Genomic DNA, 16,458 nt, shown 5'->3' with positions numbered 1-16,458 from the left:
GATTCTTATGTAATTAAAAGGCTGTGAGGATTATAATACATGATTGTTACCTCCAGTTAGAGTGAATATTGATGGTCCCCAACATACAGCTAAATTATACGTGTCCATTTTGTTATGCTCTTTGTGTTTAACTACTTCCAGAAGATGTTCCATTATGACGACGAAAGTTTCCAAATTTGACTCGTCTAAATTTTTGACTAGAATAGACTTGATTTTTTGATGCTCTTTTGATGTAAATTGCTGTGGACTCAACTCTAAAAAGTATTATTTGGCAATGATACAACACATTTTATGGCTCAAGCACTTACTTATGATATCCAAAAGTTTTTCTCCAACATCAAGAGGTATAAGAGGCTCTTTTAGTTCTCTGAAAAACAATTTGATGCTTCCAGTCAATACGTCTGGATCTTTAGAGTAGCGCTCCAAAATGCTCAATTTGCCATTATCAACTTCAAAGCGTATTTTTTGTATAATTGCTAAATTTCCAGATGTCCTGTAAAGTCCTGCAAATTATACACGTTTTAACCCTCATGGATTTTATTAAGTCCATGTTTATTACCTAAACTTTGAATATTTTCTGGTATCTCCAAAAGTCTGATCACTTCTGTAATAAATGGTGGCACCAGATATCCGGTACGATTTTTAATTTCTCGCAAAGTGTTTCCGAAAATTGGCTCATCTTTGTAAATACCCTTTCTTTCCAGAAACTCTTTACTTGATCTCTTTCCTGCAATTATATAAATTATAAATTTCCCGCCCAACTGATCATTGTTGATAAATACCTAAAAATCTAAGAAGAGTCTTCTTGATCGTCACTTTATTGTCTATAATATTATAGACTTGAATTTTGTCATTATCCATAAATATTTTGACGTGCTTCGGCTCTTGGAAGTGCAATATGAAGGTATCGTTGGTGGTACTCTTTAACTCGACCTCTTTTGATTTTAAATATCTCACAGATTTTAACAGCACATCAGGATATAACAGTTCCTATGGAGAAAATAAACAACTTTAAATTTATATGATAATGTTGCCTTATTAATCAGTAGGCCAATCTAGGCAACAAAATTTTCACCATGATCTACAGTTAAGAGAATAATTCGTTTACACTATCACAAACTTGTTCGTGATAGTTCAGATAACAGATTTAAGACAATTTAGATTCAAATTAAATGTTGGTCAATAGTTCCGTGTTTTAAATAGGTTATTTGTGCCGAAGCTTTAATGTGTATTTTATATTCTTACCCGGTTTTTGTTTCTTTCGTTAATCCGGTAGAAATTTTCGTTTTCATACGCTATGTATTCCTCTTTGCACTTAATTAGGTCGGACTTCACATTGAATGAAGCCTGGATCTTCATTAGGCCTCGTATTTCAAAATTTTTTGGATTGACTTTGCTAAAAGAACATACGAAATCAAGGAAAATCGTGCAAAACTTAATGCATTCAATTTTTCAATTCAGATGTGCGTATTTTTCTTTATTAGAGTAAGATTGTTTATGGCCTATAATTATAAAATGATATAAGTACCTGATTGGTTTTCGTCTACCGACATCAAAATCGGTAGTTTTGGATAATCTGTTGATGTGAATATCGGGTTTTCTTCGAATCTCCACATCATAAGGAAATTTGTTTTCCACTAGCCGGCTTGTGGTGTCTTTGGGAACTTCATTTATTGATTTTAGGAGCTCCTAAAAATAAAGGCAATCCTTAGCAAGCTTATTACATATTACCAAAATAAAAAAGTACAATACGTACTTAGCGGCTTTAAGACTCAAAAATTATGTGCCATAAAATTCATAAATTTGTATTTATATAAGTTATTTATGTTCAATGCCGATCTGGCCATATGTAGAGCAGTAACCTGAGAAACTGGGCTAAATGTGTTACTGCTAGCGATTCATCATTGCATTGAACTTTATATGCAATCATAAATAAACGAAGGAAAATGTTGCGCTACCGTTTAATGCGATCGGAAATAAATCGGAGGTATAAGGTATCGACAATGTAAACTTAATCGTTGTCCTATTTTTAGTTAACATAATCGGAACTCATTTCAATTTTTCTCAGCTGGGTAATAACAGTTAGTTTTGATGCGCTCACATACCAAAGTACTTTAAAAAATTTGGTGCCAGAAGACGGCTAGTATGCGTCTGAATAACGCGTTATACCTAGCTATAAAACGGTACCTTTCTCTTCCTTTGATAAATCCGTAATGCCCATACGTCCACTGCATAAACAGATAAAGTTGAATATGTAAAATCATTTGATGGTGTAATCAGCCCAATAGTTGCCTTTTTTGTCGTGTTTATCATAGTTATTAAACAAGAAGGTAATTTAATGGTTTCTGCATTCTTTAATTTACATACCAAGAAGGCGCGCTTTAAGTTAAATAATGGTGAAAGTTTTTAACATTTTGGAAGTTAATGAGATCTTAACGGGTTTGACATATTTTTCAGATTACAATTTTAGGATTGCCTTTTACAATAATTACACCAGATTGAAAAAGTCGTTAAATAATTTAAATCGGTTTTGTACATTGTAATTGATAATCCAAAGTACATACATATATGCAAAAGTCAGTTCATTCATAACAAGCTCTGAACTAGAGCTTATTAATTAAACTTAATTGTTTAAGACCATTAACAACTGCGTATCAACACTGCACTGCAGTGACGATAGGTTCGGAACAAATAGCCACTTTGTTATTTATCGGTGAACTTGATACTGCAAGAGTTTTCTAAGCAAAACTATTGAATTTGCTGGCGCATTTAAAGTATTGCCAATTGATTATACTCACAAGGAAATAAATGGCTTGTCGAAATTCAAAATACACTTTTTTAACAAGGGCCATTTTAACACGAATGTTTCAGGAAGATGACAAAGTCTTGTAATGAACGGCACCTAATTAGAACGAAATTTAAATTACTTGCAAAGCATATTTTAGCACAATACTGAATGATGAACTGCACGTAAACTGCTGAGCAAGCTTTCCAACAATGAGAACATGATTAAACGTTCTGTGCATTAAAAAGCCACTGACGTACGAAAGCCATATGTGGTTTCAAGATTATGTATTAGGATCACATATCATGTCAGTTAATCTACCAAGCAGGAACTACCAAATTTAAAATGTACCATCACCGCTTTATTTATTATATCCTTTCGCGAATCATTTAATTCGTTCAGCTATTCCGTTAATATACATAATTTGCATGTTTATATAAATTCGACATTGGAATGCATTGAAGAGCAAAATTGAAGTGTTTTCGTTCAACGAGAGTCCAAGCACTATCGTCAGTCTATTGGTGCAATTGTTGGTTTTTGACTCCGTTCAATTCAATTTCATTAAATACGATTTGGATATTTTGCCATCAACCGGCACATCCTAAATATAATGAATTATTTTTCGAAGAAGGAAATCGAATAAATATTGCATCATGTAATAACGACAAAACAAGCAATTTCGGAAATAATTCTTTACCTTGAGCAGCTCGACGGGAACGACCAGCAAGTAAAATATACACAAGTAAAAAAGCCGGATCCAAGCAAATGTCTTCGACCTTTAAAGTAAAAAAATTACAATCCCAAAGTTTACCTGGTAGCTTGCATAACAATTAAACAAGCCATAAAAATTGATCTAACTTCCATTTGAAACCACCCAATGGGCAAACATCGTAATGCATAGCGGTTGTTCTACGTTCCCATACCAAATAATGGTAGTCTAAGCAACATCATTTATTATAGTGGTTTTATTAAATGCGACATTTTATTATTTGCTAACTAGAAAAAAAATGCGTTGTCCAGTTTGAAGACCTTGCACTAATCGTCATTCCGCAATAATTTTTTAAGCTAATTGTTTCATATTACCGTGAAATAGTAATAATGTGGCACAATTGGATAATTACCGGTTGCTAAATTGGAACACATTCTTATTTCCTTTGCACCAGTACTTGGAGCATCGAAACTGCACGTGAAGTTGTGATTTTTCGTTCAAAATCAACATACATATAAGTAAAGTTAAATAAAACACTATCTTAATAACATTTACATTAAGAAACCGGGTTGGCTGATGCTCTTATGGTCGTTTTCCAACAAGAAATATGCAGCAGTAATTATGTGATTAATCACCGTTCTTTAGTTAAGTAATCCCAGAAGAGTGTTTGATAATGCGCTAGTTATCACTTGCCTAAGAACTGCTAATTTCCATAAATTACTTTTATATCTAAAAATGGCTATAACTAAGGATTTAAGATACATTCTAATTTAAAAGACGTTTTCCAATCAGCATCCTTAGTTCGTTGAATGTTTGTTTACATAACAATTATTCGGTCAAAATAATTAGCTAATGATGTGGGTCACTAATATGTAAGCGGTTCTGTAATATCTGTGTGGCTAAAACATACAGCAGTCTAATACATCAGTATGTATTAATGTAAATATTGATCATACTAAAAATATCTAACTTCTCTCTTGAGCCATAAAATTTCTGATTGAATATTGAAATTTTCATTAACGCAAAAGGATCGGTAAATACAGTTGTAATTGCGTAAAATGGTATTTGTTGATTGCTTTAGTCTTGCCACCCAATCAAATACTCAAAAAAGCCCTGATAAAAGTTCTTCAATCTGTGTACCTACATAATATCAACTAGAACTTAAGAGATGAATGCTTTTGCTTATAACATTGCTTATTTTATTAAATTGTTTCATTAGCAAAATAATTCAAGGCATATTTAATTAGCTAATTCCGAAAGGACTTTTGATTAATTAAATTACAGTTATTTATGTCTGGTTAATTAAAATTACTTTCATTATCCTTTTCTTTAACCATTATTGTATTAAATATCATCATTCATTTAGTATATTTTATGCGGTCATTCACTCGTCAATCTTCAAAAGACTTTATGTTTTACATATGAATTAGACTAAATTCTTTGCGGTTGTCACCCTTTTTAAAATGCACATAAACAACATATTCTAAGCGACTAAGCGTGTATGCATTAAATTATTGCAAAATGCACGAGGGCAGTTTTAGTATGATTTAAAGTACAGTTTGCTAACAGTAAGCAATATTATTACTGCTTGGTGAGTTAACATTCTAAAAACGTGGAAAAAGCGCTGAATGCAAATTAAAATGTAGTATTAATAAAACAGATAACGGTTTGTCATTTACCTTGCTTGTTTCGAGTTACTGTACAAGTGAAATGATAAAATCTAAATATTACAAGGCAGCAACACTGATCTTTCCAAATCGTAATTACTTTTGTTTTGATTAGATTTTTTTCTTGAATCTCAATGTTACTTTAACAAAAAGTCCGTTGGAAAAATTACAATCGCTGAAACCAAATGAATAATTCTTTTAAAATCAACTTCGCTTATTGATCAAATTGATATTAATACGTGCGGCAGATGGTTAATTAAGTAAATCTGCAATGCGGTGCCTGAAAACATTCTTTTGGAAATCACATTTCAATTTATGGTCGCTTTTATCAACTAATTATGAGTTTAAATATGTTAGCTGTCAATCGGAAGAAAGAAAGTACTTTTAACTATTGATTAAATTGAGATTTTATCGACATTCTAAAACTCTGCGCACTTTCAATTGCAATGCTTTTGATTAGTCTTGTAACTAATGAGACATTTCGCTCTAAAATACTTGTTGGCTAATTGTCTAGTATTGAAACAATTGATAAGTTTCTAAAAACCATTACTTTAGTGCTTTCTAAGTACAGTATTTATAACAAAACACCATCAATAAGGCGCTAATTGAAATCATTTTAATTATAATTTATCAGCCAAGGCGTATTCTTCATTATCTCTCAAAACTGAACACCTCATTTAGATACTTTAATAAAGAGTGCGTAAAAATAGAAAACTGAAACTAACGTCGACTTTTCTCAGATTTTTCGAGAAACTTTTTTAAATTCGAAATCTAACTATGAGTAGGTAAAGATGAATTACAGGCTGGTTCATTCTAGTACTCTTTCGAATATTTATATTCTATCGAAATTTGAATCGATTGAAAGTTTGAATGAGAATTTGAATTTATTTGAGACACAAATATGCAGAAAACGCGGATAAAATTTAATAAATAACCAGTAACTGTTGCTTTTACCGATTTTTTTCCAATACATTTAACCAACATTGATTGAACAATTTTTTTTTTATTTTTGCAGAAGCAGGTTTCGACTGATTCATTTTTATATTCAAGTGATACGCCATTGGTTTTCATCACTCTTTCCTGAGCACATCTGGTATTTTAATTTCTTTCAATTGAGGTACGGTTTTTGCACAAAAAAAATATTTATTTATGGAGCTGAACAAAAATTTTCTAACGGGATATTCTTCTGAATGGTAAAAATGAAAGTCAAATGATATTAAGTCCCTTCTTCACAGTGGAACAAGAAGTATGATTTTAAATTTTTTTACACGACTCGTGGGTCATACATAGATCTCGATGAGTGTTCCGTTTAATATTTATTTTAACAATCTTTATTTCTTGCCAAAATATTTATCAGTGTTTCTGCCCTTGCATGTCTCTATCTATTGATGTAACCTTAATCTAATCTACAAATTTCTAAACATTTTAGTTCGGTTAAGTTTTGTTATTTCGCTTCAAGTTCTAGTAGATTTGCTGAGAAAACAAACCGGGCTGTGCTGGGTTTGTGTGGTAAGATAAATGTGATTTATTTGCATTTGCAGTAGTTTTTCGGTTATCTTTGTCCTATGGTAATAGTTGATATGGATCCGCAAAACCGGTGGGTTTTGCCGATATCTTATTCTCGTTATTGACCTTCGTACTTTTTTTAAATACGTGTTTAGTTTTATTAAATGTATTTGCTCGCAATGTGTATCAGTAATCCAGTAGTATATTATTGTGGCGGTATCTATACTTATTTCTTTGCCTTTATTAATGTGATCTTGGCCGTGAGTTCGTCGCATTTTTAATTTTATGATTTATGCAAGAAGATTCGTTGTTATTGCATGGTTTGATCTTGTGTTCTACAGAATAAAAAAACATCCTATAGGTTTTGTTCAATATTGAAAAAAACTTTCAAATGATGGTTCATTGTTTGGAATCGTATAAAATTTTAATTAGGTATATGTATTAAATCAACGACAATGAACCAGGTGCCATTTGTTCTGTTCAGTTGCGTGAGATTTTTGCATGGTTTTAATAATTATTAGATATTAACTTTGGTATTTTCTACACGGCATACGCCATTCATTTGGGGTCGCCCATGTAGTAGATAAATACTTTGTATGTTTTTTCTTAGGGATTCTCATGTGTATTATATCGTTTTTGCATGGTACAAGTGATTCTAAGTAAATTAACAGCAAATAACATATTTAAACATAAAATTAATTGTTCTCAAGAAGGCACAATTGAATATCACACGTCGTATCAAGAAAATATTTACAAACCCATGCATTTACTTGTATTAGAAAATATTTCAAATGCCGCATAAGTTAACGCACTGCAAATAAATGAATTAATGTATGTATTTGTATGTATTTCATGAATGCCCCAATCCAAAATGCGTCCAAAAATTGTATGTTTATTGTCATTAAATTTGTATTGAATGTGTATGAATCTTTTGGCCCTCTCTGTATAATGCACGTGCATAAAAACCATCTTCTATTCGCTGAAACAATTGCCTATCGAGCATGAATCTCGCAGTGAGCTTCTTTCAAAATGAGTCAAACGGCCTTAACACAGTGAAGAAAAAAATAGAAAGTGCATTACATTGCCTGGGTTGATGCACTTAATTTTGTTCTTATCTATACCATGTAATAATTATAAATTTCTCAAAACTGGCTTTAATTGCCTTCATGTTCGAAATGAATGGCTGTGTCGGAGGCAACTTTTTCTTCACCACTGCTCAAGCAAAAATCGTTATATTTATAATCAGGGACTGAAGATTACGGAATATCTTGTAATTAATTCGAGCCCGTAATATTCGTGTGCAAATACATAATGAAGAATATTTGGAAAGCCGATTTAATAATATGTGCAATCGTGGTCAAAAGTTGTTAACACGCCTTGGAACGATTAAGAAACCATGCGAATAAAATTATCCTCAAACGAATGCTGCATCAAATACATACTACAGTTATTAATCTGACTACTTACTATCATTATACTTTTTTAAGGAGCTTTTTTGACGTAATTCCATCAAATTGTCATCAACATTGAAAAAACTACCAGAACTATTTGATTAAACTGCACTATTTCCTAAAATATTTTTTGCATCAATACAGTCAAGAATATCTGCTGTTGTTAAGACATAGAATCAAACTACAGTAAACCGTATTTTTTTTAATTTTTAACATTGAATGCATGTTTATCCATAAACCAATATTTCCGTTATTTTTCCTACCGTCATTCGTCGTTCTCCTTGCGAATACAGAAAACAATAGACTTAATACAATAGAATAGTAATCCTGCAAATACCAGTGCAATTTGTAACACACAAAATAATCTCACGTACCGAAAACTTTCGTTTTTTATGCTAGATTTGCATGGGTTGTGGTCTACATTTATTTTTTAGCGATTTTCAATAAAATGCCTTAGAAGGTTATTCGAGCTAATTAGCAATCAGCTTCGCTTTCCAATGACTAAAATAAGTATAAGTATGTACTTTTTGCTCCCAGCAAATCACTGGTGTATTAACCTACTTATGGGATTAATGCTAAATAGCATAGACAGTAAATTTTCCCAATTTGACGACTGCGAAAGAACTTAGTATAACAAATATAAAAGAATAAAATGCACTTTATTACTGAAACTTTGCGTATTCTCGAGCATGCCTTGTGCAACAACAATTACTTGTGATTAAATAATGAAAACGATTAATTTAAAAAATTGAGAGTGAAAATATTTTTTTAATTTCATGATCCAAATAGTTTTTAAAACCAGCGCTCTTCGTCATGGTGTTGAACTCACCATTCCTCTAGACTTTCCAAAATGAATAAGTGATGGAACATCGCATGACTCATTAATTCTACAAATTAAATCATATTGTAACAATTTCAATCTGAAATAAATTTATCTAAGACTAAAAAATATCTAAGACCGCTTGCAAGGACGAGCTCTTATTGCAAAATAATAAAACTGACAAGAAACTAAACAGTGGCACATGTTCTGGTTTATTTAATATTTCTTAGGTTTAAATAAACAAATCCTATTTGTATTATATCAGCACTATTTGGCATAACAGAACATGCTAGCTATCGTTTAACTAAATTAAGGCAATCAATGATTTTCTATGGGGACCAAAGTATTAATTTGGACCTTCTATCAAAATAATTCCGGTTTTATAAACGTTTTACTCAATTTCCTCTAATTGCCTTTATAGCAGTCTTTAATTAACGAATTGGTTGCATCGTTCCGTTCCTTTGTTTGCTTCAAGGTATTTTTCACTTGGAAGAGCCCCATCCGATCAAGCTCTGCAGTGAAATGAAGCAGATTATTGGATTTTGCGAAACAAGTTGTATATAAGAGGGAACCGAAATAGCTTGTACAGTTGCATGTGGTTTTATGAATTTTTTATTGACTATAAACTATATTGCAAATATCAGCAACCGGCGGTTTTAAATTTTGGAAAATGTTATTAACTCCGGTTCAATCATATGAGTGCAGTCATAATAGCTAAAGGCTGCAGCGAATTTTTTTTTTGCAGCAATTAGTAGGCATTTCTAGCAGCAGATTAGTGACCGTTAGGTTAAATTTAAGTTAATTAAAATTTACGCAATTATGCAAGTAATGGCAATACACATTAAAGATAATGTGATACTTTAATTGAATGAAATCTTACCTCGAGCTCTTTTAGTAAATTCTGAGGAAGTCTATTTTCCACTTCACACATTTTTGCATCTTATTCGTAAATCACTTCACTTTGATCCATATTACGCACTTCGGTCACTACCTAATTAAAATACAAGCTCTTAAAATGGTATACCGAAGCTGAAACATTACCGAACACGTGAGGAAACCTGCAGTATAACGTGAATAATTAAATTATAGCACTTCATATGAACCAGAAATAGAAAATAGGTTACTGATACAGATAAGAATTTGATTTACTCTAATACTTTAACGGCTTTAAAACCAGTTGGTTATTGGTATTTTCCTCGGTACTTTCTTTGATTTTAAGAGCTGGGAGATAGCATCCTTTTCTTATCTTTCATGGCAGCTTTAGTTGGCTTTTGTGGTAGATAATCGAAATTTGGAAGGTGGAAGGGCCATGCTTAGTAGATGTGCATATTAATAACTCTTTGTAATAGACACTCAATTATTTTGTTGCTAAGTAGTTCAGCGCTGACTATAAAAAATACGCTTAAATTCAAGCAGTAGCAAGATATGAGTTTAACATATTTAATATCTCTTAGCAAACGTTAAAGATTTAAATTACTTTTTCGTTTCCAAACATTACTAATTAATCGACATTATAATTGGCGCTTTAATGATAGCCAACATTTATCAAGTTTAATTAACATAAGTTGAGCCTGTATGTCAGAAACGGATTTGTTTAAAAACGGTCCCCGTTATCGCAATAACATTATTATAATGTTCTACTTTTATATTACATTAAGGGTGATAAATATTTGCAAAAAAGTACGGCATATGTTGTGTAAAAGACGATGATATGGCCTGGACAAAAAATATTAAAAAAGTAAAGGTTTCTTGAAAGTAACTACTTAAGTAGAGCAGATGAGTTTTGAAAAAGTTTGCTCTTTTATAGGTAATTCACGCTATAAAAATTTAAGTATTTAAGATTCTTTTCGGTCAATTTTTGGAAGTAATCGAAATAAAAACTGTTCGATTCGTAATGTATTAAACAAAATGCAACCTAAATATGGTCTGTTAAAACAGTAAGCATTTTTGCATGTTAAGGTATTTTTTCTACTTTTGTAAGGACGGATACCAATGAGTAAAAAGTTCTTGCATATACCTGTTTGTAACAGTTGCATTTTTCTGATGCATTTGTGCGCTTTGATCGGTCGACTTTAGTTAAAAGGAAAAGATTCGAATTGAAAAATTATCGAACTCAAAAATTAGGGTATTGTAAATTTTATTGCTGTTCATATGTTTAAGAATTTGAAGAATACTGGTTATTAAAAACACATCACTCTAAGAACTAGGTACATATTTAGGCATATTGGATTTTAATACATTGAAATGCCGCAAAATTAAATTTGTATGACTCTGACACCATAAACCAACTACATATAATTGTCTTTTTTTAACTTCTACTTTGTTATTTTACTAAACTTGCTGCAAATTGTATGAAAACCATAGTCGGTTGCAAATTGTTGAGTGCATTACACGATTCGAATAGTTAAGTTATTAAACAACATAATAAAATTATGATCAAGTTCCAACAGCATTTGAATGCTGAACTTAAAAATAATACCCATGTAGCAGGCCTTGAAAAAAGCGATAACTGATGATCAACACACAATTTTCGAAAATACACAACAGGGTCGATCAGCTCAAAAAAACATTAAACACCAGACCGCCGAATTTACACCATCACTAAACACCAGCCCGGTTCATACTAAATGTTTACGTTTATTTTCATTTTGTTTATTTCCATTTACAGTTTAGTTTACATGTAGGCGCAACTTATTGCATTATTTCGAGCGCGATTCCGAATAAAAAGCCGAACATGCGCGCCTGTCGAATGCAGCGTGCACTCTTTTTCTTCTCATTCAAGGATTTATTACCACGATCGAGCCCGAAGAACAGTTAAAATATTGTATGATAAACGAAGAGAATAATATGCTCAGGGACCTCAGGGTACTGCCCAAGTAGTGATTGTGATCGTACACCAACCAATGTGCTCGTTTATTTCGTCCAATCTACTCTGGACGCATATTCAAGGCTTACGTTAGGTACTTTTTCATGCTTGGGAGAGAGAAAGTAAATATACAACTCGTTTATTGGTCTAAACGATCATCCTGGTAATAATTCGTAAATTGCTTGATGGGCGAAAAATGGGGATATGTGGTTGTGGAACGTAGTAATTATGGGCGCTATACGGGGAGCGCATACAACAAAAAATATTTTACTCTAAAGCAAGAGTTTTTACTTTAAAACAAATAAATTAACAGCAAATGACTTGTTTTTAAATACCTATTAAAACTTTCGAAAGACCACCCATCTGGCTCAAGTCAATGGGGTGGACCTTTTTTGGGACAAGAATCTGTTATGAGGCTTGAGAATGCATGTCACGACACTTAAGCATCTAAATTTGCAATGCTTATTATTGAAATATTTAATTGATAGCAAACAATAAGGGCAAATAAGTCAAATGCAAATGTTTCACCTGCTTGGTGCAGCTGGTTCGAAGAATAATTATACCATCATGGGCACTGATAAAAAATGTTTAAAATTTGTTTTGCTCGAAGACAAGTTTAGTAGTCCAGCTGACAATTTAACTAAGCTAAACTGTAAAAAATTCGATTGTATTTGATTAACACAAGTAGAATTTTAATTGTTGTACTAGAGGGAATTATGGCCGAGGTTGTATTTTAAAAAGTAATAAACTCCCAATTTACTGTGTTATAAAATAATATTTAAAGAAGAATTTGAAAGCTTCAAATTAGTGGAAACCGATTACTAAACTAATGTGGTCCCGCAGTTTAGTATTTATTTATTTATATTGATGTGGTTTTTCAAATTGGTTTTGTAAACAGTTTGTTGTAAGAACCGAAAAATTCTCAATATCTAATTCTTTGTATTCATGGAATTTGGTAAATATACCGACAAATTTTTAAGAATTGCAGCGATGCTTAAGTACTAAAACAAAGTGCTATTAAGGTAAATAAATTTAATTTGTAAAAATAAGCTAAAAATGTTATCAAAAAAATTAAAGTAAATGGACTAAAGCATTCTTTATACGGCGTGTTTTATGATGAAGTACAAATATTTTAAGTGTTTTAAAGGGGTCGTACTATTAGACATTTAAATTATACTTTTCCTTCGGAATAATCATAAAATTAAGCAGAAACCATACAAATGTTCTCAAAATATCTCATTTCGCCAATAAAGGACAAATTTGTGTTTTTTGCTAATTTTGATTTTTTCAAATAATGCTTTTTGCCAATAATTTTTTCTGCTAATACTAAAAAGATGCAAAAAATGACAAAGTAGGAAAACACTTTTTAGAAAATATAGTGTTTTAATGTTTTAAAATGTACAGAACTATAGAATAAATCTCTGTCCAAAGTTCTGAGATAATTATAAACAAGGGTTTGTTTATTTTCTTTCATTCCAAGTTTAAACCGGACAAAAAAGGTTAATAGAAGAAACCATTCAATCAGTTGTTATTGCATACCAAAATACACATTTCTCAGTTTAAATCTTTCGAAAACAAGATAAAATATTGTTTTGATCAGTTTCAAGATCCATTATTTCCACAAAGAAATTTTTCACCTCAAATCAAAAATGTTTATGGAAATTTTTGCACATTATGATAATATATTTTTCGGATTGGCGCTGTATCTCAAAAACTGCTTTTTTCGGACTTGTACTGGGCAAAAAATGCTTCTTTGATTTGCAAGTATACATTTATTACGTTATACGTATACATAGTATTGGAACACCCGGTTGTTACATCAACTATTTGTATATTTATACTAAACGAGTTGTAAAGCTTTGTGTATTAAAATGGGATTTTGAGCAGGCTCAAAATAAATTGGATTTTTCAAAATTAAGGAAAGCCCAAATTATCTAGGAATCCAGATTTCTAAAAAGAGATCTAGTACATATTACCTTAATATAAAAAAATAAAAAGTCTGCTACGAGGAAACCCAGGGGAAATTTTGCAGAACCCCTCACATGAATAGTTTTTGGGAATAATTGAAACACCATTATATTCAAAAAAATTCCAATAGGATAGCTATCCAAAACTGAATAGAGGCTCACTCTGCATGAAAAATAGGGTATTTCGTTGGAAATTAATCAATAAGTGAGTTTTGGACGTTTCTTGATTTTCCATCGAATTTTTGGGAAACCTTTTAAATCTTGTCCAATTTCGGCCAAATAAAGCCAGATTTTTCTCCCGGAAGGCCAAAAACAATCAATCATTATTATTACAATCCCAACTTATTCCCAAAAGGGTTTTTGCTTTAGCTTATGAAAACCGTAAGTTTGCTCATATTCAGTTTCATTTAGATAGGACCCTGTATGGCTTATTATCGCCGCCTAATAAAAAATAATTTATTATACAGACTTATAGCCTGGCTTTGCGATTACAGTCGTGATAAGATAACGGCTTCGTCAGCTTAAGGCCTCATTTTTATAGCATTTACGTACGTGTACTTACAGCACTTATTTCGCCTACAGGAAAAGCAAATATTCATTTACCCACCAAGTTTTTTATATGTTGTATACTTAATACTCAAAGATCAGTTCTTAATATGACGAATAAACGAATGAAAAGTTGCTAACAAAATGTTTGTAATAAAAAAAACCAATAGAATTTAAAATTTTCGTTAGTGCGTTAGTTTAGAGCTAATCTGGGGGTGTGAAAAATAGCCGATTAATTAACATTGACTCCATTCTCTTGAAATAAATTATTACGACTTAGTTGAAAGTTAAAAAATATTAAAAATATAAACTTTATTTTGAAAACTCGCATATATGTATTGCGAAGTTTTTCAAAATAAAAAAAAATCCCTAGTTAACGACACGATAAAATTAACATTAACAATCGACCTAAAATAGTGAGTTTCTTTTCCCTTTCTACAGCAAGCAAGACATATGATACTTTTCTTCCGATGAAATTATTTATGTTCTTTGGTTTTTTGCAAAAATTACAAAAATGGGTTACTTTCTTAAAATGATTTGTTGGTCATTCTCGCCGAGTAGGATACGAAGTAATGAATCAAATTGTTATTAATAGTGTTATCAGTAATGTGATCTGGCGTTTATTCAAATTATATTTTTTGTAAACTACTCCGGTTACACTTAATGGGGAGTTGTAACTGTGTTTGTAAATGCGACATATTTTTACAGACTGCTAGTTAAAAAAAGAGAATACCTATTTAATGCTGTATTTTTGGCAATTAGCGGCAATTTAAAATGTGCCCTTTTACTCGATATACTTTGCCTCTCATAGCTAAACAGTAATTATAAACACCGATTTAGAATCACCCTTTTATATGTTCAGCTGGTGTAATAAATAGTACTTTTAGGCTACTGCACAATAAACCACTGACAGAGTCTAATGTTTAACAAACGATAAATCAAGGCGAACAGCATCTCAGCACATACAAAAAGTACATATACAAAGTATGTTATATCTACAAAATATGTATGTATATATATATATATATGTATTTCCAAAATTGAAACAGCATTTGTACAAAACACTCGCTTATTTTCACTAAATATAAACTTATTGGGGGCCATCAAAAATATCGAAATATTTCTTAATTTTCAGAATTTCTGAGTGTATTGATTTCTTTCGACTATTACTAATTAATTCAGTTTCGATATAACATAGTCAAAAATGTTAATTATATCGAAAGTATTTACTATTTGTAGGTCTGGATTAGCATAACATTTCAAACATTATAAGATTTTTGATAAATGACTGAAGCTATAATATTTTCTCAATCTTCTAATTCGCAACTTTCCCCACTCAGTTATTCCACGCGAATTTAATCTATAGTTTACATGCGCCTAAACAATCAACCTATTACATGTATGTTCCAGTTGAAAAGAGATATCAAAACATAATTTACCCAGTTTACTCACGTTTCGTCGCCTATTATATGGTAATATTTAATTAGGTGAAAACAAAACTAATTGGTGAAAATTGAAATTGAGGAATAGTTATAAATTTTTGCCTGTGTGAATTAACCGCCAACATTAAAATCGCTTATTATTTAGTAGCCAATTATACATTTTCAAAATGATTTTGACTACACTCACTTATTTTTTGCACTTTTATGAAACAATAGTTCGAAAATCATCCTTGACACAGTTGCTTTTAATTGTCATTTAATTCGGTGAACCTCATTTAATTACTTAAAAACTAGCTTTGTTGCAATATATAAAACAAGCTCGTTCTCTGCAATAGTAAAACACAAAACAGAAGGAAGTAAGAATTAGTAAAATAAACATATAAGGTGCGCATAACAGATGATAAGTACCAAGCGAATATCACTAAGTGCAATTACAGATGTTTGAAAGCCTAATTATTTCTAGCCGATGCTTTTACACTTATGATGCCCGTTATTGATGGCATTCATATGAGATCTGTTACATAACATGTGAACTTTCATGGCAATTCAAACCTTTTTCTTTTTAGTTATAATGACTGAAAGCTACTTTGCTGAAGTAAATTGATGAATATATTTTCTATATGTTCAAAATGATTTTCAATGAAGATAGTGATTACTTTTGGGATTTTCAATATAAAATATAAACATTATTCAATTATT

At 31.3% G+C, this 16,458-nt stretch overlaps 1 protein-coding gene across 4 annotated transcripts in view; it reads right to left on the bottom strand.

The window, feature by feature from the left end:
• LOC109544256 overlaps positions 1-16,458 on the bottom strand; it is a 33,339-nt gene that overhangs the window by 2,234 nt on the left and 14,647 nt on the right. For all 4 annotated transcript variants that reach the window (XM_019914348.2, XM_019914347.2, XM_019914345.2 and 1 more), the window contains 6 exons: positions 1,529-1,689; positions 1,246-1,396; positions 783-990; positions 560-727; positions 309-503; positions 51-254 (listed from right to left, as the gene is read on the bottom strand). In XM_019914348.2, the coding sequence (XP_019769907.1) occupies positions 51-254; positions 309-503; positions 560-727; positions 783-990; positions 1,246-1,396; positions 1,529-1,689 (1,087 nt within the window). The remainder of the gene's footprint in view (positions 1-50; positions 255-308; positions 504-559; positions 728-782; positions 991-1,245; positions 1,397-1,528; positions 1,690-16,458) is intronic.

The sequence above is a fragment of the Dendroctonus ponderosae genome, unplaced genomic scaffold (genome assembly GCF_020466585.1).
Source record: "Dendroctonus ponderosae isolate FM_Combo_2020 unplaced genomic scaffold, Dpon_F_20191213v2 Dpon_F_20191213_4, whole genome shotgun sequence".
Lineage (NCBI taxonomy): Eukaryota > Metazoa > Arthropoda > Insecta > Coleoptera > Curculionidae > Dendroctonus > Dendroctonus ponderosae.
The sequence above is the reverse complement of the archived record's forward strand: the minus strand, read 5'-3'. Positions and strand labels throughout refer to the sequence as shown.